Raw genomic sequence first — 23,359 nt, forward strand, 5'->3', positions numbered from 1 at the left:
AAATGGCAGTATAAAGAGATAGATCCTGCCCATGATATTCGCGAGAGGCGGATAGGGCCAGGGAAACAACCATTAATGTCATCTTCGATACCAATTATTCGACTAATTACTAAGTTTTACCACAATGAGATGACAAATAAAACATAAATCTATAAAACGATCCAAGATATGGTCGACTACTGTTTGATCTATGTCATCCGTAACATGTTGTTTTTTGTGAATTTCGGATCCAGATATCAACTACATATTATCTTAAAGGTCTCAAAGGCTGGTAGCAGGATCTTTTATATTCTTCAGATACACTGTATCTTTAATTATCACACCCGTTAACCGGTTCCGAGCAAAACAGTTCGTGGCGGACAAAACAGTTCACCGATATTTTTGCTGGCATATGCATTGGGGGTAAGTATTCTCCATCCAAGAATCGGTTGGTGCAAAATATGTTAAAGACTTTTATTTCTGTAAAAAGTAGCATGAACGAAGAACATGCCATATGCTTCCTTCCCGTTTAAAAGTAACCTATATTTAGTAAGTTATGGCGAGTTAAAAGTGTGATTTTGTTGAAAAATTGTGGAAACGAAAGTTTATCGCGGTACATTTAATTCACTTTTCAACTTAGGGCTATTGTATTAAGGTCAACCTTTAAAATAATGTTTGCTCTGAATATTGTCCAACTTTAAAGCGACAAAACGCAATATTCAACGAGTTATAGACATTCAAACAAGACATGGTAGAAAAAATGTGTGGCGGCATTGCACAGCTCAAACTTATTTGTGTGGCGGACAAGAGCAGTCTTGTGTCTTTTTTTATTTTATTTAATAAATGTTCTTAATAGTGATATCAAGCTCGTAACTCTTAAAAAAATAACGTTTTTAATTAGATAACAGCAATTTACACTAGCTTGTATTAATAAATAGATGTAATCAAAGCATAATTAATCACACAACCGCCTAACAATGTAATATATCATCAACACTTCTTCCTACATTTTTTAATTATAATTACAGCGGTACGGTAGTTTGATTTGATGCCTTCCCGTTTAGGGACGTTCCACTAAAGTTATTATATCATTTGTAATATTTCTTTCAGGATCACAATGCATATGACATGATATGTACCTGTGCTACTACTGCAATACAACAGCTGACGTTTATAGGAACTTTAAAGCCAAGAAATTTCATTCAAGCGAATGATCACTGGGGCAAATCATGATTTCGTCCACTGTTTACCTTCGATATTTCCCAGCTTATTAAGTGTTTCAGTGCCGCAATTTAATGATACAACAGACTCCCTCAAATCTTTTATTCTGTCACCAATTACTCTGGTCGTTTCATTTACTTCATTTCTTAAATCTTTCAATCTCTTCAACACGTGCATATATTTTGGACATAATTCAAACTCCTTATTGAATCGGGCTTTTCTGTCAGCCAGTCAAGCTCAAGTTGTTTGTACTTTAACGTGTCAAACCTATGGCTATTACAGAGGTGCTGAATTAAGTGCCTATAAACATCAGCTGTTGTATTGCAGTAGTAGCACAGGTACATATCCATTGTGATCCTGAAAGAAATATTACAAATGATATACAATAACTTAAGTGGAACGTTCCTAAACGGGAAGGCATCACATCATATACCGGATCACTGTTACCATAATTCTAATATGCTTGTCTCTGTTAAAACACTCTTACGCTAGAATGACGTCACGTTAATGTTAATGTTAGTGTTTTTGTTTCGACCAAGAAAGAGCACTTCTATATTTTATCTACTGTTTTAGATTAAGGGCATATTAGAATCGAAATAATTTATAGCAAAAGAGTGTTTTAATTAAGAAATAATATATCTCATCCAGTGATTTGTCGTTGAATAAATCATTGTTTGGAGTTCAAATGCGAAGGAATTATATCACGAGGGCGCAGCCTGAGTGATATAATAATACGCATCTGAACGACAAACAATGATTTATTCAAGAGCAAATCACTGAATGAGATATAGTATTTCGATTCTAACACGTTACAAAGGATTTTTAAGTACATCCTTGATGACATGCATTAAATATTTGCCCGTTTTTAATCGGTTTCTTTTCCAGCGCGCCGCTATGCCGTTTGACGCCATGACGTAATAATTGTGACGTCAGAACAGTGATTTGTTGTATAATAATTCACTGTTTTCTGCCTTCTTTGTTTAATAGGAAAATGAATCGGATCGTGTTAGAATACTATTTATACACTCGGGTGGTAATACGTCGTACAAATAATTTCACTCGGGCTGCGCCCTCGTGCAATCATAACGCCCGACGTATAGCCGCCCATCGTGCATAAATAGTGTTAAAGCACTATTTTGCTTTAAATTATTTCTTAATTCAAAAATGTAGGAAGACGTGTTGCTGATATATTACATTGTTAGGCGATTGTGTGATTATTTATGCTTTGACTTACACCTGTTTGTTAATAAAAGTTAGTGTAAATTGCTGTTGTCTAATTAAAAACGTTAAGTTTTAAGAGTTACGAGCTTGATATCACTATTTAGACCATTTATTATTAGATAAAAGTAAAAAAAGACACGGGACTGCTCTTGCTCGCCACACAAATAATTTTGAGCTGTGCAATGCCGCCACACTTTTTTTCGACCATGCCATGTTTGAATGTTTATAACTCGTTGAATATTGCGTTTTGTCGCTTAAAAGTTAGATAATGTTCAGAGCAAACATTATTTTACAGGCTGACGTTAATACAATAGCGTTTAGTTGAAAAGTGAATTAAATATACCGCGTTAAACTTTCATTTCCACATTTTTTCAACAAAATCACACTTTTAACTCGCAATAACTTAATAAATATAGGTTACTTTTAAACGGAAAGCACATGGCATGTTCTTCGTTCATGCAACTTTTTACAGAAATAAAAATGTTTAACATATTTTACACCAGCCGATTCTTGGATAGAGAATACTTACCCTAATGCAGGTACCGGCGAAAATATCGGTGAACTGTTTTGTCCGCCACGAACTGTTTTGCTCGGAACCGGTTAACGGGTGTGATTATGTTAATTTTATTGCAAAAATGTTTTTTTTTCACTGTGTAAAAATCTGGCAAAATCACAACTTTGGGAAAAAAGAAATTCGAAATCTACATATTATACGGAAACGTTGCTTTTATGCATAGATATCCTTAAAGTTTCAAAACAATATATCCGCCAGTTAAGTTTTCGCTTTTCTTTAAAATAATGTATAATATCAATTAATGACAATTGTATAAAGAAATCAAGGCAAAACTTTATTACGGAAAAGGTGGATAAAACAGTAGTTTTTTATTGCTGCATAGGTTATGAAGCAACAATTTCATATTGCTGTTACTTTCAGAGAAGTATCACTGAAAGAGTATCTTTATAAAGAAACAAATACAGGGAATCCCCTTAAAACGGGGTTACGGTGCATTTTTATTGTACAAAAGGAATTCATTATTGTCTTTTGCATCCGTGAATGCAATATCTACTCCGTTTGACCAACCATTGCAGGTATTGCTGTGGAAGGCCGAACAGTCAGACAAGTAGACGATAAGACAGACAAGCATACCGAGAGGTCAGAGTGATATTGTTTTCAGCTCACCTGTCACAGAGTGACAATGTGAGCTTTTGTGACCACCCGTCGTCCGTCGTTAGTGCGTCCGTCCGTGCGTGCGTCAACAATTTCTTGTCTGCACAATAGTGGTTTCATTTATGGTTTTATTTAAACCAGACTTGCACACAATGTGTACCACTATAAGATCTTGGTTCCTGTTTTAAACTGGCCAGAACCTATTATGGGTTGCAGAGTTATGGCCCCTAAAATGGCCAAAGTTAGCTATTTTGATATTGTCTGCACAATAGCAGCTTTAATTATGATTTGATTTTTACCAAACTTGCAAACAATTTGTATCACCTTAAGATCTTGGTTCGCTTCTTGAACTGGCCAGATTTCATTATGGGTTTGAGAGTTATGGCCCCTGAAAGGCTCAGCAGTAGATATTTTGAAATTGTCTCTACAATAGCAGCTTCTTTTATGATTTGAAATTAAGAAAAATTTGCACAAACTTGTATCATCATAAGATCTTGGTTCCTTTCTTGAACTGGCCAGATTCCATTATGGGTTCCAGATCTAGAGTGATGGCCCCTGAAAGGATCAGAATTAGGTATTTTGACATTGACTGCACAATAGCAGCTTCATTTATGATTTATTTTAACCAAACTTGCACACAACTTTAATCACCTTAAGATCTTGGTTCCTTTCTTGAACTGGCCAGATTCCATTATTGGTTATAGAGTGGTGGCCCCTGAAAGGGCCGGAATTAGCTATTATGACCTTGTCTGCACAATAGCAGCTTCATTTATGACTTTAATTTAATCCAACGTGCACAAAACTTGTGGCACCATAAGATCTCGGTTCTTTTGTTGAACCGGCCTGATCCCATAATTGGTTCCAGAGTTATGGCCCTTGAAAGGGACAAAATTAGCTATTTAACTGTCTGTCTGTCTGTTGGTTAGCAATTTCCCTTCCGCTCTGTAACTCTTGAACCCCTTGAAGGATTTCAAAGAAACCTGACACAAATGTTCACCTCATCGAAACGACGTGCAGAGCGCATGTTTCGGATGACTCACTTCAAGGTCAATGTCATACTTAGGGATCAAAGGTCATATGACTTTGTGCTGTGTGTATATTGCTGTGCATTTGCATTGCATTGAAAAAGTGGCCGCCTGGGAGGGGCTCATTTTCCCATATGGCTATACAGAAAACTTTTTGTATGAAACTACTGGCCTGATTTGAAAATAATTTTATTTGAAGTAAGAAAATTTCAACTATATTTTCTCATAATTATTTTGATTGATCTTGATTATGATTTTTGGACCTTCTTGTCCCTAGGTGCAATGATAACAGGTGAGCGATATAGGGCCATTATGGCCCTCTTGTAAGTATATACAGATAAAATAGAACACTTTTGCTCTCATCCCTCGATATGCACAACGATGAAACCATATCCCCACAACTTTGCGTAGAGGTAAAAACTCGTAATCATTATCACAGTCTTAATTATTTAATATACATCGTTACTATCCTCAGCCCACTTAATAGCTATCCCCTGTGCAGTTATTTATTTGCTTCGTCTATCCCCAGTACACGTTCAGGTCATCAAAAAGTATGAATATCTCCGTAACAACAAAACATATCGTATTGATATCTTACACAATACTGGACGATGTTATTGTAATAAAATCGCTCGATTCAGTTTTTGTTCTTATTTTCTAATTTTTTTTTTTTTTTTTGTTTGAAATTGTACCACCTTACTGAACATTTATTAGCGATCAGGGAACTTTCAGCGAAAAATGTGCCATTATACAAGTGGGGAGACACATTTCCATCATAGTTATATATTACACATGATCAAGCTATTCGAAACTCTTCAATTTTGATAAATATATCACCATTAAATACAAAAAAAATGGTAAAAAAACTTACCGAGTGTCAAAATCAAACGTTTATTGATTTATAAGGAGGTAGCTTACCTTAATATATGTATGTGCGCATGTCCAACCGGAAGCTAACATGACGATTTACGATGACGTTTACGACAAACTAAATGTGTTTGTATATTCATTCTTCTGAAACGAAATCATGAATCTGCCTCCGATCTGATGCTTAATGGTTTAATAATGCAGAAATAATGAATAAATTGCAGCAGAGACGCTTCAAAACGTTGTTGCCTTAAAATGACGTCAATGATGTCATGACGTTACGTGTCAGTTACCGCGCAAAATTAATGGCTTTTATTTTGAAAGTACGTAATTCTGTGCATTTACTTTATTTGAACTATTTTTAAATAGCCATTATTTGCTGAAATATCTTTTATGAGTCTTTCGCTCTGAATAATTATCAATATTTTGCTTCTTTTATGTAGTTGAATTTTAGATGTTTTGCGGAATGTAAGAAAATGGATGATGGTAACCAATGTTATTGGGAATATATATGGGTGAAATGTTACTTATCACGACAATTTTCAAATAAAAACTTGGCAATTTGATTTGTTTTACCTATTTTTTAGATTCCGTTGATAAATTGTCACTATTTTACTAAAACTAAGCTTTAAAATTGTTCAAATTTCAGTAGAAAATTGTGGTATATTAAATTAAATAGATGTTACCATGGAAACGAAGCCCGTGACCTATATATCTAAATGCAAAATTCAAAAGCGTCGACACTAGTCTATGTAAGGAACACAGCTTAGGCTTTTTATTTTTATTTCAACAATATCCATGTATTGAGAATAATAGCAGCATGCAGAACGATTGTTTTCCATAAACAATACCAAACAAGGGGAACTGCTTTAAGTATTTTAAGCTATGAAATTTGTTTAGATAAATGCAAATAACACGAAAATACTACTTACGTTAGAAATAAGATGTTCGAAAGCTACATCAACAAGAAAGATTTTATTTAATATTTTTTATAAGAAACTACCGTAAAAACATAGGCTATTTTAAACATCTCTGTCGTCATGGTTACTTTAAACTTTAAGAAAAATAGAGTAGCATGTAAAGTTCTTGGTATTTTGTTAATAATATTACCCGAGTATTCCATGTTGGTCGTTAACAGAATGGCACTGGGGCCGTCGAAAATCCCGTTTTCATACACAGTTGTTTAAAATTGAGAGAAAATGCGTTACCACGGATACACGAGCCCCGCGACATATACATTTTAACCTTTTATTCAGAAGCTAACGGGCATGCTAGTAAAATTATTAATTATGCAGACTTCTACGGATTACAATGAAACCAATAAACACTGAAAAGTGTCAAATATCCGTATTTTCCTTCTTCTTTCTATATAAAATACCTTTGGAGGGTTATGTACTTCAAACCTGGATAAAATTGTATTTGAATGTGTAGATAAACGAAATTGAGATTAAAGCAGTTAAAACATAAAATTACACGAAATATAAAGAATTACTGCCGTCTATTAATTTGAATTTACCCTGGTAACAAGGTAACCTACCTCCTTAAGTGAAACAGAAATAGAACATTAGCGGTGAGTGTTAGTCAGTATGTTAGTTTATCGGACTGTAGCAATTACTCACCGACAATTTGCGTTAAAGCGTCATTTCTACTGAATGCATTCCGTGTCTAGGAACGCGTGTAAATGGATCGATGTGACATATAAATTCAGCTTGACAAAATGAACATTGATTAAGGCATGGATTAAAGTTGTGTGTTTTCATGGATGGCAATGCATAGCTCTGTAATTCATAGAGAGAAACAACGGATGCAATGAAATGTGTTTAAATTTTTTTGGGCGTTTTGTAGAGTGTGGTAGTTAAAGGGCCCATATGGAGCAATTTCCCCGGTCACAGTTATATATGAAGTGACCCATATTTTTGTCCCCAGTGGCTTGGAACTATTTATGAAGCCATATTAAAGTGACACACACGTGTCAGACCCCTTTGATCTGGAATAGGTACAAATTGATAGTTATTTTATATCACTCAGACCACAAAGTGATTAAAAAGTTAATAAAACTTTAGGCAATGGTGGCCCAATGCCTAGTTTATGGGAACTCTGTGATAAAGCAGAAAAAATCTTACACTCTGAAAGAAAAAATATTTTGCTAAATTAGTTTGAGGTATATGGCTGACATGTAAGATACATAGCTATTCAGAATAAAGATAACATGTGATTATTTATTTTCATCAGCTTTAGATACATTTTAGCTCATCTGTCACGTAGTGACAGGGTGAGCTTTTGTGATCGCCCTTCGTCCGTCGGTCCACAATTTCTTGTGAACACGATAGAGACCACATTTTGCAATCAACTTTAATCAAACTTGCACACAACTTGTATCGGCATACATGTAATATCTCGTATCCTTTCGAAAACTGGCCAGATCCCATCATGGGTTCCCGAGTTACGTTATGTATGGCCCCTTAAAGGGCCAAAAATTGCTATTTTTGGCTTGTAAACACGATAGAGACCACATTTTGCAATCAACTTTAATCAAACTTGCACACAATCTGTATTGGGCATAATATCTCGGTTCCTTTTGAAAACTGACCAGATCCCATCATGGGTTCCTGAGTTATGGTCCCTTAAATGGCCAAAATTTGCTATTTTTGGTTTGTGAACACAATAGAGACCACATTTTGCAATCAACTTTAATCAAACTTGCACACAACTTGTATTGGCTTAATATCTCGGTTCCTTTCGAAAACTGGCAAGATCCCGTCATGGGTTTTAGAGTTATGGCCCCTTAAATGGTCAACATTTGCTATTTTTGGCTTGTGAACACGATAGAGACCACATTTTGCAATCAACTTTAATCAAACTTGCACACAACTTGTATTGGCATAATATCCCGGTTCCTTTTGAAATCTGGCCAGATCTCATCATGGGTTAAAGGGCCAAAATTTGCTATTTTGGCTTTTACAGTCATTTATGGTTTGATTTGATACAAACTTGCAAAATATCTTCAACAACAATAAATCTTGGATTCCGTGATGAATCTGTCAGATCCAATCATAGGTTACGGAGTTACGGCCCCTGATTGACCACTAAAAGAGCCAAAATTTGTTAATTTTTACCTTGTGTACACGATAGAAGTGATATTTTATATTTGATTTTAACCACACTTACACACAACTTAAGTCACAATAAGGTCTCGGTTCCTTTCGACAAGCGGCTAGATTCCTCCATGGGTTCTAGAGTTACTGCCCCTGAAAGGGTCAAAACTTTCTAGTTTTGGCACTTTCAGCCATATAGAGGCTTCATTTAAGCTTTGATTTGTTTCAAACTTGCACAAAATGATTATCTTGATGATCTCTAGGCCTGGATCGAAACTGGGTCATGTCGGGTAAACACTAGGTCCTCTGGTCAAATCAAAGGAAAAGCTTGTTAACAATCTAGAGGCCACATTTATGAACCTATCTTCATGAGACTTGGTCAGAATGTTTATCTTGATGATTCCTAGGCCAAGTTCGAAACTTGGTTATATGGAGTCAAAAACTAGGTCACCCGGTCAAATCAAAGGAAAAGCTTGTTAACACTCTTGTTCATTTGATGTGCATGAAAGTTGGTCAGAATGAAATAACGCATGCATTTTTAGCTGGGTCATGTGGGGTCAAAAACTAGGTCACCAGGTCAAATCAAAGAATAAGCTTGTTTACAGTCTAGGGGGCACATTTTTTTACACTATCTTCATACTTGGTAAGAATGTTTGTTATTATAAAGTTTTGGATGATTTCAAATCTGGGTCACGTGGAATCAAAAACTAGGTCACTAGGTGAAATTAAAGGAAAAGCTTTATACACTCTAGAGGCCACATTTTACATTTTTGCTCAAATCTTCAGGAAACTTTGTCAGAATGTTTTGTTTTTATAAAATTTTGGACAGGTTTGAATCTGGGTCATGTGGGGTAGAAACACTAGGTTACTAGGTCAAATCAAAGAAAATGTTTGTTTACACTCAATAGGCTAGGTTTTTTGGTCCAATCTTAATGAAAATTGGTCAGAATATTTGTCTCCATGAACTCACTAGGTAAAACATGTTTACACTGTTGTGGTGTGTTACTCACGTGAGCGACCTAGGGCCATCTTGGCCCTCTTGTTACCTTACATTGATAAAAAATAACCTTCCAGATAAAGCTTTCATCATTTTTCCTCAGACTTTGGTCATTCTGAGAATTTAACAGATTAAGATATTGAATGAGACTGAAACTTAAAAACTTGAGTATAAAAGATTATTTTCTCCATGAACAAAGCACTGGCGTCAGAACAGAAAGAAAATGCCTCTGTACATGTTATACCTTACCACTAGGTATTCTATAAGAACCATGGTCATGAACGGGAAAATATACTAACCCGTTTTAATCGCGCATTTCATACCTAAACACGCAGTTCGGTAAATGTGTACTATGGATATCAAACAAGTGGTAATTTATCTTTCATAGCACACTCCCGTGTTCTATAAATAGAACATACAGCAGGTATACCATAATGCAATGCGCGAATTGCGGACAAGGGAGCGTTTTTTATATATTAGGAATCATTTACAGTCTAAGTAAGCTTCGAAAGGAATTTAAAAATGTAACATGCCACCTGTATAAAATTGTTGCAGCTGTTAACAGAATAAATAAAAGAGATGAAACAATAACTAATTAAAGAAATATATTGGAACGAATGTAGGAAATATACAAAATATACAGACATATTGTTTTAACAAGACGATTCAAACAAGGTACTGTTAAAAAGTATGTGTCATGCACATTACCCCATATTCTGCAATAATAATACTAAAATTACAATATATTGCGAATTCGACACGCCGAAGAGCACTTGTGGTTAAAACATTTCGTGAATGCTAAATCATTTTGATTCATACCGTTCAAAGAACATTATCAGCACAATTTAAAACATAACTAAATGTATTTCATTTTAAACATTTGATTCACACAACACAAGACGCAAACTTGATTATGATACCCAATGAGGTGGTTGAGATGTCAGCTGTGGTCGGTGTCCGTTTACATTTCCTTATAGTAAAAATACATATTTATGCATGATTTGGTAGAAATAAAAATGGATTTGCTTTAGATTAGCAACATGTTTTATCAGATAACATCTTAATATTACTACCAAAATCAAATATCTACATATGTCACACTAAGGGGTCATTTGTTATAAAACACAACATATGTATAACACAGAGTTGTTAATTGTTTCAACGAAGAACTGAAAATGTGGCCGAAAATAATAATGTGTATGACTGTGCACATATGTTGTTCATCACATTTCGAAATTTTAATAAATTTAAGTTTTGCGATAAGTATTAAATTTATAAACACTTTATAAAAATTACAAAAAATATAATGTTGACATACAGTAGATTTCTATTTGACAGTAACTAAGAAGAACAATTTGATTTGATTTTTCTCAGTTCTGTCAATACATTTTTGTTTTTATTAACGCTTTCAATTTGGTATTAACAAAGTTTTCCGAGTGATTATATTTTTTCTAAATATTTTTTTTTTTTAAACTAGATATCACAAAATGAACAGAATAATATTATAACATCATCCATTCATACATACATATTGATGAAAAATCGGTATGTTATTTCTAACATGGATATAAAATAAAAGGTTTCAGACTATTTAATTGAAATAAAAAGTGAAGAAAACATTTATTAGCGATGTGCAGGCTAGAACTTGAACAATTATAATGAAATAAATGCAAAATCTATGGTTTACTTATGCTATTGCGCTGACTGTTTGTCCGCAAATCGAGTCCCGTGCTATTTTTAGATAGCAGAATTTATCGGTGACGTCACAGATCCTTACATACGGGAGAGTGCTATTGAGTACCGGTCACATTTCTTCAATACATCTTATCTTAGAAAAACAACGCGTAGTTTATATTTATTTCAACGTTACACAAAAAACTTGCTTGAATTTCCCTGTTGAAGTTCCGTTCTAGATTACAAAACCATTCTGATTGGCTGTTGTGAAAATGTATGTCAATCGTTATTTTACTACACGTGTTCGCTGAAATGTGAAAATGTAGCATAAATGTGCAAAATGAATAAAATAAACAGAACAGATACAGACCAATGTACGATTTCAAATATAAGATCATATACAAGATGAATTTCATTCATCATTTCGAGTTTTAGTGTACAGTTGTAATTTTTTAAATTCTGTTTTTTGTTTGTTTACGTTTCGCCTAACATGTGCACACTGTCGTGACCTCTAGACCGGATATTTATTAGGAAAGGTCACGCAAGGTTTTTCTGTAACGTTGACGAAAGCATAAAATATGTTGATAATCTCAGCAATAAGGAATATTGAGACAATGTGACTGGTGCACGATGGAAGATAAATTATCGCTTGTTCAATGTACTAGGTACCCATTCACCGAACCGCGCGTTTAAGTTGAGAAATGTACGATTGAAATGGGTTAGTATATTTTCCCGTTCATGACCATGGTTCTTATAGAATACCTAGGGGTAGGGTATAACATGTACAGAGGCATTTTCTTTCTGGTCTGGTGCCAGTGGAACAAAGCAAGTAAGTGCTATAAACTTGTAGAAATGTGCTGAATATTTGTTATATTTCTAAATATTGCCACAAGTTAAGAAGTCAGATTTTTAAATTTTCATTGCCAAAAAGTTTACTTTGTTACAGCAAAGACATTAAGCAGTATTATAGAAGAACACATGGCAAGATTTTATGAAAGTGAGACGACTAAGTCACTAGTAAAGCCATTCTCACTGTATGTACTAGACGGGGCACTAGAAGCTATCATACAGATGCATTACCGAGGTTGGGTTCACAATGATTTACATGGTGATTGATTTTATATTGAAATCTTAATTTGTATACTTTATGCCAATTCTGGGAGAAGTTCTGTTAAATTACTTTTGTGATGGGTTAGTGTGCCCCATGTATCTCAAAATGTACTTGACCTAGATCTAGTCATAAAACATTAAAAGGATTGTTTTATAGCATATGAAGTTGTGCACCTGGTGTTCTCCTTGGGATTTCATTCAGGTAGGCCAGAGTTGTGGTCCTTCACTTAGTAATAATACACATAAAGTTCTAAAAAGTTTTGTGTTGCAAACATCTTTGAAAATATTTCACTTAGAGTCATGAAACCCTGTACAGTGTGTTACAAATATATAAGGCCTAAAAAGTATTTGTTTGCGGTAACATGCTCAAAAAATTAGGGTACATATAGGTAGGGCGGAAAATACGTTGTTTTTTGGAGATTTTTTTTTTTATTAAGTGAGACTTTTCGGAAATTATTTTTGTGTAAAAAAATGGACTCAGATAATGCGGTTATACCTTTATAGCATCAGTAAGTTGATTTCAAACATCACTGACCATGTTTAAAGCATAAAAAGTGCAGTTTTACAACTTTTTGTCAGTGATTGTCCGTCGTCCGCCGTGCGTGGTCCGTCAGCATTTTCCTTTAAACAACATCTCCAAAACCACTAGGCCAATTTTTATTAAATTTCACAGGGATGCTCCTTGGATGGTTTTCTTTAAAAATGTTCAAGGAATTAAATTCCATACAGAACTGTGGGTTGCTATGGCAACCGAAACGAAAAACTTTAAAATCTTCTTGTCCAAACACATAGGTCATAGGGCTTTGATATTTGGTATGTAGCATTAGTGGTCGTCTAGCAAGATTGTTTATATTATCCTCCTAGGGTCAAATATGGCCCTGCCCAGACATGCGCTGATCCAGGGGGACGGGCGTGGTCCGGGAGAAAATACTAAAAAAGGAAAGAAGAGAAGAAGGAAAGAAAAGGGTTTGTTGAAAAGGTAACATTAGGACCGCATTCAAAGTGTATGTGGCTTCTGCTACATACCACCCCGACATATTTCATATTTATGATAAATTATCTCAAAGAAACAAAGAATTTTACGATTAAGAAAACTTAATTTCATTATTTTTCCCAACTTTAGCAGGTTAGCGCATAAAAGTGTGAAAATAATGGGTATATCGTATATAAAATTACAGTGGAAAAGGAGTTCTTAAACGCTCCTAGAATGCAGAAAATGAAGCGCTGAGTCTGAAAATTTTCCAGGGAGGGGGGATGTGGAGGGCATGCCCCCGGACGAAACGCTCTTTCTCAGCCTGTACAACAAACATTATTGACAACCCTGTACTTGTAAACGGCTAACATCCACGAACAACACACACATCAAATGTTTTAGTATATAAAGACACAATTGGTTGTCATTGTAAGGGGCCGGTCGGACCCCTCTGAGAAAATTGGCTGGATCCGCGCATGCCAGAGGGTCACATGGTTTATATAGACTTATATAGGGTAAACTTTGAAATTCTTCTTGTCCAAAACCACATGGTCTAGGGCTTCGATATTTTGTATGTAGCATCATCTAGTGGTCCTCTACCAAGATTATTCAAATATTTCCCCTAGTGCCAAATATGGTCCACGCTGGGGCTCACATGGTTTATATAGACTTATATAGGGAAAATCTCCTTCTACAAAACCACATGGCCTACCAGGCTTTGATATTTGGTATGTAGCATCATCTAGTGGCCCTCTACCAAGATTGTTCAATTACCCCCTAGTGTCAAAACTGTCTCCGCCCTAGAGGTCACATGGTTTATATAGACTTATATAGGGAAGAACTTTGAAAATATCCTTGTCCAAAACCACAGGGCCTAGGGCTTTGACATTTTGTGTGTAGTATCATCTAATGGTCCTGTACCAAGACTTATATAGGGAATATTTTGAAAATTTTCTTCTACAAAACCACATGGCCAATATCTGGTTTGTAGCATTGTATAATAGTCCTTTACCAAGATTGTTCAAATTATCCCCCTAGATTTAAATCTGGCCGCGTCCCTGGGGTCACATGGTTTGAAGAGACTTGTATAGGGAAATCCCTCTAAGAAAAACTCTTGTCTTAAACCATAAGGCCCAAATCAAAGATATTTAGTATTTGGTATGCTCTAGTGGTTCTGTACCAAGATTGTTCAAATTATGACTCTGGGGTCAATATATGCAACAGCCTTGTTTAACTTGAGGAAAAATATTTAAAAATCGTCTTGTGCAGAACCATGAGGCCCAGACCTTAGATATTTGGTATTTAGTATTGTCTAGTGGTCAACTATCACGTTTGTTCAAATCATGACACTGGGGTCTACTGACCAACTGACCTACTTTTTCGTTTTTAAACTTACAGCATAGAAATTTGGACGACATCTATATGATACAAATTGCAATATTCATCTTGAATAGCCTAAATCATGACCTACTGACCTACTTTCTTGTTTTAGAAGGAACAACACAAAAATTTGGACAGCATTTATAACTTTTGATACAGATTTCAATCCTCATATCTAATATTCTTAACCCCTGACCCACTGACCTACTTTCTTGCTTTTGAAGCTACAGCAAAGAGATTTGGACCACCTGTATAATGTTACAGATTTAAATCTTCATCTTGAATAGTCTTTATCTATGACCTACTGATCTACTTTCTTGTTTTTGAAGGTACAGCAAAGGATATGGACCACTTGTGTAATTTTATAACTGATTTCAATTGTTAGCTTGAATAATCTTTACCTACTCACTTAGATTTTTTATTTTTAAGGCTTTAGATAAGGAATTTGCTCAAATAAGCAAATAAAGTCAGGTGAGTGATATAGAGCCATCATGGCACTCTTGCTTCTCGTTTACTCATTATCTTGATGGATTTGCTTCAAAATTAAAATAGTTATTCCTCGTCATCACAACATTTAGCACAACGGTCATAACTCTGCACCATTCTTTTATGAAGTATCCCCCTTCTTACTTTTAGAATTGCATGCACATTCTATCTATCTCAGATTTCATTCAAACTTAAAACAGTTGTTCTACATCATCACCCCCATTGTATGACACAACGTCCGCATTTAACTCTTGCGCCAATTTTTCATGAATAATGCTCCCTTTTTACTTAGAATTTTAGGTTAATTATGTCTCTTCACTTTCTGGGGGTGGGGGAGACATTGTTATAACTTTGTCACACTTCATTTCCGTTCAATAACTGGAGAATAATTTGATCTAGAACCTTCAAACTTAATAGGGTGGCAGGGCCTATGGAGTAGACGACCCATATTGTTTTTGGGGTCACTCTATCGTAGTTTAAGGTCACAGGGGCCTGAACGTGGAAAACCATTTCCCATCAATAACTTAAATACCAATTGATCCAGTGTGTTGAAACTTCATAGGATGATAGGACATGCCTATTATATGACCCCTATTGAGTTTGGGGCCACTCTGTTAGGGTCAAGCTCACAGGGGCCTGAACATGGAAAACCATTTCCGATCAATATTTTGAGAACCACTTGATCCTTCATAGGATGGTTGGATATTCAGATTAGATGACCCCTATTGATTTTGGGGTCACTCTATTAAAGGTAAACGTCACATGGGCCAGAACATGGAAATCAATTTCCGATCTGTAACTTGAAAAACATTTGATCTAGAACCTTCAAATTTCATAGGGTGATAGGATCAGTAACTTGAGAACCATTACTTAGACCTAGAACCTTCTTACTTCATAGGGTGATGGGGCTTACAGAGTAGATGACCCCTATTACTATTGGGTTACTAGGTCAAGATCGCAGGGGCCTGAACATGGAAACCCATTTCTGATCAATAACTTGAGAACCACATGAGCCAGAATGTTGAAACTTCATAGAATGATTGGACATGTAGAGTAGATGGTCCCTAGTGATTTTGAGTTACTAGGTCAAGATTACAGGGGCCTGAACATGGAAAACCATTTCTGATCAATAACTTGAGAACCACTGTGCCAAGAATGTTGAAACTTTGTGGGATGATTGGACATGCCGAGTACATGATCCCTATTGCAGCCAACCATCAGTGTCTGTTTCACTTTCGCTCCTGTCCTCTAATGACTTCTTGCCTATTACTACTATGCATTGGGGGACATGCACTTTTCTACAAAAGCATCGTCTTGTTTTGATGCATTTTCACTGTATCTCAGTTATTACAGAAGGGATTTGATTCAGTCTTAAAACAGTTGTTCCACATTATCACCCACATCATATGATACAAGGGTCATAACTCTGGAACAAATATTTCATGAAAAATGCCCCCCCCCCCCCCCCCCCCCTTTTTATATAAAATTTCAGGTTAAAGTTTTATGTATTTTCATGTATATCTGTTATTACCATACATATTTGATTCAAACTTAAAACAGCTGTTCCGCGTTATATGACAGAAGGGCCATAACTCTGGCATCAATATTTAATGAATTATTCCACCTTTTTACTTAAAATTTCAGGTTAATATTGGCGTACTTTCACCTTATATTTACTATTATGATTCCCACACCACTGTGGTGGGTGGGAGACATACTGATTTACTCCTATCTGTGTGTCAGTCCGCGTCCGTCTGTCGTCTGTCACAAATATTGTCCGCGCTCTAAGTAAAACAATTTTCATCCGATCTTCACTAAACTTGAACAAAATGTGTTTACTAATCAATCCACTTCTAAGTTCGGTAACTAGCCAAATCGGCCAAGGCATTTCGGAATTATGGCCCTTGAATTACTGATCCGAACCGCTCATCCAAACCACTTTGAATAACTAAACCAAAACTTACTGAACCGAGTGGCCCTTTGAATTATTGAACCAAAACTTACTCCCGAAGTGTACTTTTCTGAACCAAAACTTACTCCTGAGGTGTCCTTTTGTTAATATTCAGATGATTAGGCAGTTGTGGGAGACATGTGCTTTTCACAAAAGCAGCTCTAGTTTCTTAAAGAATTTCTTCCACATTGTCGTTTTCATCATATGACACAAGGTCCATAATTCTAGCACATATATTTAGTGACTTATGAACCTTTTTCACCTAGATTTTCAGTTTAATTTTGGTGCTTTTTCACTATTTCTCTGTTGTTACTAAATGGATTGTATTTTAACTTAAAATGGTTGTTTCACATTAGGTAACCAACATCATATCTCACAACGTTAATGATGCTGGCACCAAAAATGCTATCAGTTATGCCACCGTTGTACTAGAATTTCAGATTTATGTTGTGATGCACTTCTGCCCTATCTCACTTACTTGATTCAAACTTCAAATAGTTGCTCCGCACTTTAGCCACATGATATGACACAATGTCATGGTACATTACCTTAGCAGAAAGTTCCTCTTTTTGATACACTTCTCTATCTCTGTTATTACTAAATACATTTGACACAGACTTAAGCTATTTCCAATATGTTCATCCATATAGGCAGCTCCAACTTCCTCAGATGTGCCCAGTTTCACTATCCAACATCGAAACAGTCTCCTGTGACAGCTCTTGTAACACTAGGAAGAATAGGAAGAATATATTTTTGGCCATACAATTTACATTATTAAAGATATTTGAAAATTCAAAAATACGCTACAACCACCCTTGAAGACCTTTATGATGTATAATTATAGTTGGAAAAGTACAAAACTGTGTAGTTTTGCTGAAATAAACTGATTTTACGGCTTGAAACAAATAATAATACTCTATTAATGTTTATAGGGGACTAATTTTCATGTTTGTTTTTTTAAATTGAATCCCAGTGCACAATTTATAGAATTTCCATTCAGTTAATGTATTTTCTTATTTCTCTTTTTTTGTAAGTCTGCTACATGTGTATGTTGGACAACATGATTGTATATGTTAAAATAATAGAAATCCACAAATTATATCCAAACAAGATAGCCTTTGATCACAAATTGCATTTTCCACCCTGACCAAGTAAAAGCAGAGTATTTCCCCTTGACATGGTGAAAAATATTGAAAATACTTAAAATTCAAAAACTATTTCAGCTAGAATCAAGAAACCTCATATTATTAATAATTAGCACATGGCCTCTGTTTGTATATTGTATTATCCCCTTTGACCCAGTAAAAGCAGACTTTCCCTCCTTTGATTTGGTAAAAATAGTGATTTTGTACTGTATGTAAGTAACCTATTGATGGGTCTTTATGAAACTTTACAAAACTGTAGATCATAATAGGATGTTGCTGCACGCGCAGTTTTGTCAGGATCACTTCATTTACCAGAGCTATTGCCCTTTAATTATTAGCTCACCTGAGCAATGCTCATGGTGAGCTATTGTGATCACGCCGTGTCCGTCGTGCGTGCGTCCGTCCGTTGTCAACAATTATTGTGTTTAAAAGACATCTCCTCCAAAACCACTGAATGGATTTTGATGAAACTTGGTATGAATGTTTCTATCAAAGTTGTTCAAATGGTTCCGCTTGTTTGCACATAGGGGCCGCCAGAGCTATAAATAGAAATAATTTCAAACAACATCTCCTCCTAAACTGATAGTTTGATTTTAAAATAATTTTACATAAATGGTCTTTATGTCGCCCTCTACCAAGATTGTTCAAACTGTACTGATTCGTCAAAAAACATGGCCGCCAGTTGGCGTGGTCACTTTTCCATTTACAATGTATATATATAATGTAAATTAAAAGAATATTCTTGTGTGAATCTGCAAGCCCGATTTTAAAATAATTTTACAAAAATTGTCCTTGTGTGACCCTCTACCAAGATTGTTCAAATAATTTTGATTCGTCAAAAAGCATGGCCGCTAGAGGGCGTGGTCATTTTCCCCTATATGTATATAGTGGAAACTTTAAAAATCTTTTAATGTGAAGCTGCTAGACCGATTTTAGAATAATTTTACACAAATGGTCCTTGTGTGACCCTTTACCGAGATTGTTCAAATTATATTGATTCGTCAAAAAACTTGGCCGCCAGAGGGTGTTGTCACTTTTCCCTATATATATATATATATATATATAGTGGAAACTTTAAAAACCTTCTGTGAAACTGCTAGCCCGATTTTTAAATACTTTTGCACAAATGGTTCTTGTGTGACCTTCTTCAAATATTGTTCAGCTGTTTCTAATTTGTCAAAAAACATGGCCGCCAGAGGGTATCGTCACTTTTCATCAACAATTTCTATAAACAACATCATTTCCAAAACCACTGAAGGGATTTTGATGAAACTTTATACAAATGATCTCTGGGTAGCCCTCTTTCATAATCTTTCAATGGTTCCGGTTCATTGAACATACAGGTCTTTTGGGTTAAAAATAGGTTTTAAGCTTTTTAAAAATCCTTTTCTCTAGTGTTTTTATATTTAGCATGTGATATAAGGTGTTGACTCTCTCCCAAAATATTCTCCTCTGAATCAAATTATAGCTAGGGCCTTGGTATTTGGTGTGTAATATCTGATTTGTAATCTTATGTCAACCATAATTGTTCAAATCTAGGTTCAAAAATGTGTGTAAATGTATATATAGGCTAACATAGAAGAAACCTAACTCTGTACTCTATACAAACACACTTGAAGCCTAGTACACAGGTGAGCGCTTTAGGGTCAATCACCCTCTTGTTTTACAATGATCCATAAATTCCCACAGAATAAAGTAATTTATTGATGGATCTTCATGACATTTAAAACAAATAAAGATCACTATATGATAGTGGTGCATGTGTATATTTCATCAGGATGTCTTCAGTAACTGCAAAGTTGTTTGCCCTTTTGTTCAAATTCATAAATTTCCACAAAACAAAGTAACTTATTGATGGATCTTCATGAACCTTAATACAAATATAGATCACTATGGAGCTGAGCTTTTCCCCTTATTTTTTTTTGTAAAAAATAGGAACAAACAAACCATTGCATGGTCCTTCTGTACATAAGTTGTGTATATCTGGAAATTATATATCTTTCAAAATATAGTCCCCTCATACACAAACAACTTATTCGGTGGGGGATATAAATTCACTGAATTTGCTTTTAATACAACAACACTTGTAAATGTTTAAATTGCATGAAAAAACTCTTCATTTTTTGACATTCAATTTTTCGCCAGGTGATAATGTTATGGTGCAAAAAACAGCCTCCGACAAATTGAGAGTCAAAATTCTGGATTTTGGTTTAGCTAAAAAGCTTGAGGACCAGAATGGCCTGAACTTACAAGGAATTAAGAAAGACATAACGAGGGTGATGCGACTGTTCAGTGACTTGTATATCGGAGGACTGGAGTTCCAAATCGGAGAGTCTTTTGAACAAACCTGGAACAGAGAACGTGAAAATGCAAGTTGTTTTATTCAGTTTTACAAAAACTCATTTTTTAGCTCAACTGAGCACAAAGTGCTCATGGTGAGGTATTGTGATCGCGCTGTGTCCGCCCTCCGTCCGTGCGTCTGTCTAGTCGTCCGTCGTCAACAATTTTGTTTAAACGAAATCTCCTCCAAAACCAATGAATGGATTTTAATGAAACTTGGCCTTAATGTTTTATGAGTGATCATCTGCCAAAGGTGTTTAAATGGTTTCGATAGGTTGCACATAGGGGCCGACAGAGCTAGATATAGGCAAATGTTCAAATGGCATCTCCTCCCAAACCATTGGGCCGATTTTGAAATAGTTTCATACAAATGGTCCTAATCTTTCACCCTCTACCAAGATTGTTCAAATTATACTGATTCGACAAAACACACGGCCGCCAGGGGGCGTGGTCACTTTTCACTATAGTGAAAATTAAAAAAAAATCTTCTTGTGTAAAACTGCTAGCCCGATTTTAAAATAATTTTACATACATTCTCCTTGTGTGACCCTCTACCAAGATTGTTCAAATTATGGTGATTAGTCAGAAAACATGACCGCCAGGGGCATGGTCAGTTTTCTCTATATGTATATAGTGGAAACATTAAAAATCTTCTTGTATAAAACTGTTAGCTCGATTTTAGAATAATTTTACATAAATTGTCGTTGTATGACCTACAAATATTGTTCAAATTTTTCTGATTTGTCAAAAAAAAAAACATGACCACCAGAGGGCATGGTGACATTTCAACAAAAATTTTCTTAATACAACATCTCCTCCAAAACCACTGAATTGATTTTGATGAAACTTTACATGAATGATCTCTAGGTAGCCCTCTTTCAAAGTTATTCCAATCGTTCCGGTTCATATATCGGTTGAACATATGGGTCTTTTTGGTTAAAAATGTTTCTTCAGCTACATTGTATCACACTTTAAAAATCTTTTTCTCTAGAGCTTTGGTTTTTGGCATGTGATATAAGAGTTTGACTCTCTACCATAATTGACGACATTATTGCCATAAGGGCAAAAATGGCAAAGTCCCTTTGTGTTACTTTCAATTAGAAAATTTGAAAATCTTCTTCTCTGAATCAATAATAGCTAGAGCCTTGATATTTGGCGTAAGATATCAGGGTTGTACTGTCTACCATAATTATTGTTCAAATTATTGCCCTAGGTTAATAAATGTGTGTGACATGTATATAATAGAGGCTAACATAGAAAAAACCTAACTCTGTAGTTGAAGCCTTGTACACAGGTGAGTGCTTTAGGGTCAATGACCCTCTTGTTTTAAATTATATAATTGTTTCATCATATTTCAGATAAATGGCTTGTTATACGAAGGAGGGGTATATTGTTTTGCTGATGTCGGTCGGTTGGTCGGTCCGTAGACCAATCGGTTTCCGGATGATAACTCAAGAACGCTTGGGCTTAGGATCATGAAAGTTAATAGGGAGGTTTGTCATGACCAGCAGATGACCCCTATTGATCTTGAGATTAGTTAGTCAAGGGTCAAAGTCACAGTGACCCGGAACAGTTAAACGGTTTCCGGTCGATAACTTGATAACGCTTGGGCCTAGGATCAGGAAAATTAATAGGGAGGTTGATCATGGCCAGTAAATAACCCCTATTGATTTTGAGGTCAGTAGAGCAAAGATCAAGCTCACAGTTACCCGGAACATTTTAACCGTTTCCGGATGATAACTTGAGAACTCTTGGGCCAAGCATCATGACACTTAATAGGGAGGATGATCATGACCAACAGATGACCTGTATTGATTTAAAGGTCAGTAGGTCTAAGGTCAAGATCACATTGGCCAAGAACAGTAGAATTTTTTTTGCCAACTTACTGGAGAATGCTTTGGTTTAAGATCACGTTCAAGATACGGAGGACACTTATGACTGGTAAATGATCCAAAATTATTGATTTGAGGTCAGAACGTCAAATGTACAGTGCACTGTGACCCAATAATTTATGGTCCTTGTGCAGTTACTGAATGCACCAAGTGGGGTGGGGGTGGGGGTGGGGTTGGGGGGCATTTCGTGTTCTACGAGCTCTTGTTAAGGTTACACTCTACCAATTCAAGTCCTTATTTATTTCATATTAATAACAAAACATTCAGACCTCATTTTCAGCACTTTAGAGCATTTCAATGATATGAAAACCATATATGGTCATTTAGTATAACATGTCTTCTTATCAAAAATAGAAAAATATTGACATGTTATGTTGAATATAAGAAAAATAATCTGTTCTGAGAAACATCACCCTCTAAAAATGCCCCCATGAAAACAGCCATTTAGCAGTTACGCGTAGGTAGACATTTTTCGCAAAGAATAAAACTTATTCCAAGAAATTTGCAATGAAAATGGTCTAGAACTATTCTCAATACTATAAGCAATAAACATAAGCCAAAAATTTAACTGTCACCTCCTCATGTCACTCATTATACCAGATTTCATCCATAGCATGGAACTACATTTTGGACTACTTCACATGTAACACTGAGTAGTCACTTCCGGTTTGGTGTAATCCGTCCTTAAAGAAACATTTTTCATACTCAAAATGTGTTATTTTCACTTAAATTGTACCAGTAACCTAAATGCATGAAAAAAGTACCAGTTTCAGTTTGATACAATCAATTTTCAAGGTGTTATGGCTTTTTCAGTAACATATGCTAGCGCGCCAAA

General features: G+C 35.4%; 1 protein-coding gene across 5 annotated transcripts in view; it reads left to right on the top strand.

The window, feature by feature from the left end:
• The window catches only part of LOC128549572 (uncharacterized), a 372,750-nt gene that overhangs the window by 339,586 nt on the left and 9,805 nt on the right, over positions 1-23,359 (top strand). For 4 of the 5 annotated variants that reach the window (XR_008367795.1, XM_053526544.1, XM_053526546.1 and 1 more), the window contains exons 8-9: positions 12,194-12,355; positions 20,438-20,661. Coding sequence is in view for 4 of the 5 variants with exons in the window: in XM_053526544.1 (XP_053382519.1) it covers positions 12,194-12,355; positions 20,438-20,661 (386 nt within the window). In the remaining variant the exon portion in view is untranslated. The remainder of the gene's footprint in view (positions 1-12,193; positions 12,356-20,437; positions 20,662-23,359) is intronic. The other variant, XM_053526547.1, reaches the window with a different exon arrangement.

This window comes from Mercenaria mercenaria, chromosome 16 (genome assembly GCF_021730395.1).
Source record: "Mercenaria mercenaria strain notata chromosome 16, MADL_Memer_1, whole genome shotgun sequence".
Classification (NCBI taxonomy): domain Eukaryota; kingdom Metazoa; phylum Mollusca; class Bivalvia; order Venerida; family Veneridae; genus Mercenaria; species Mercenaria mercenaria.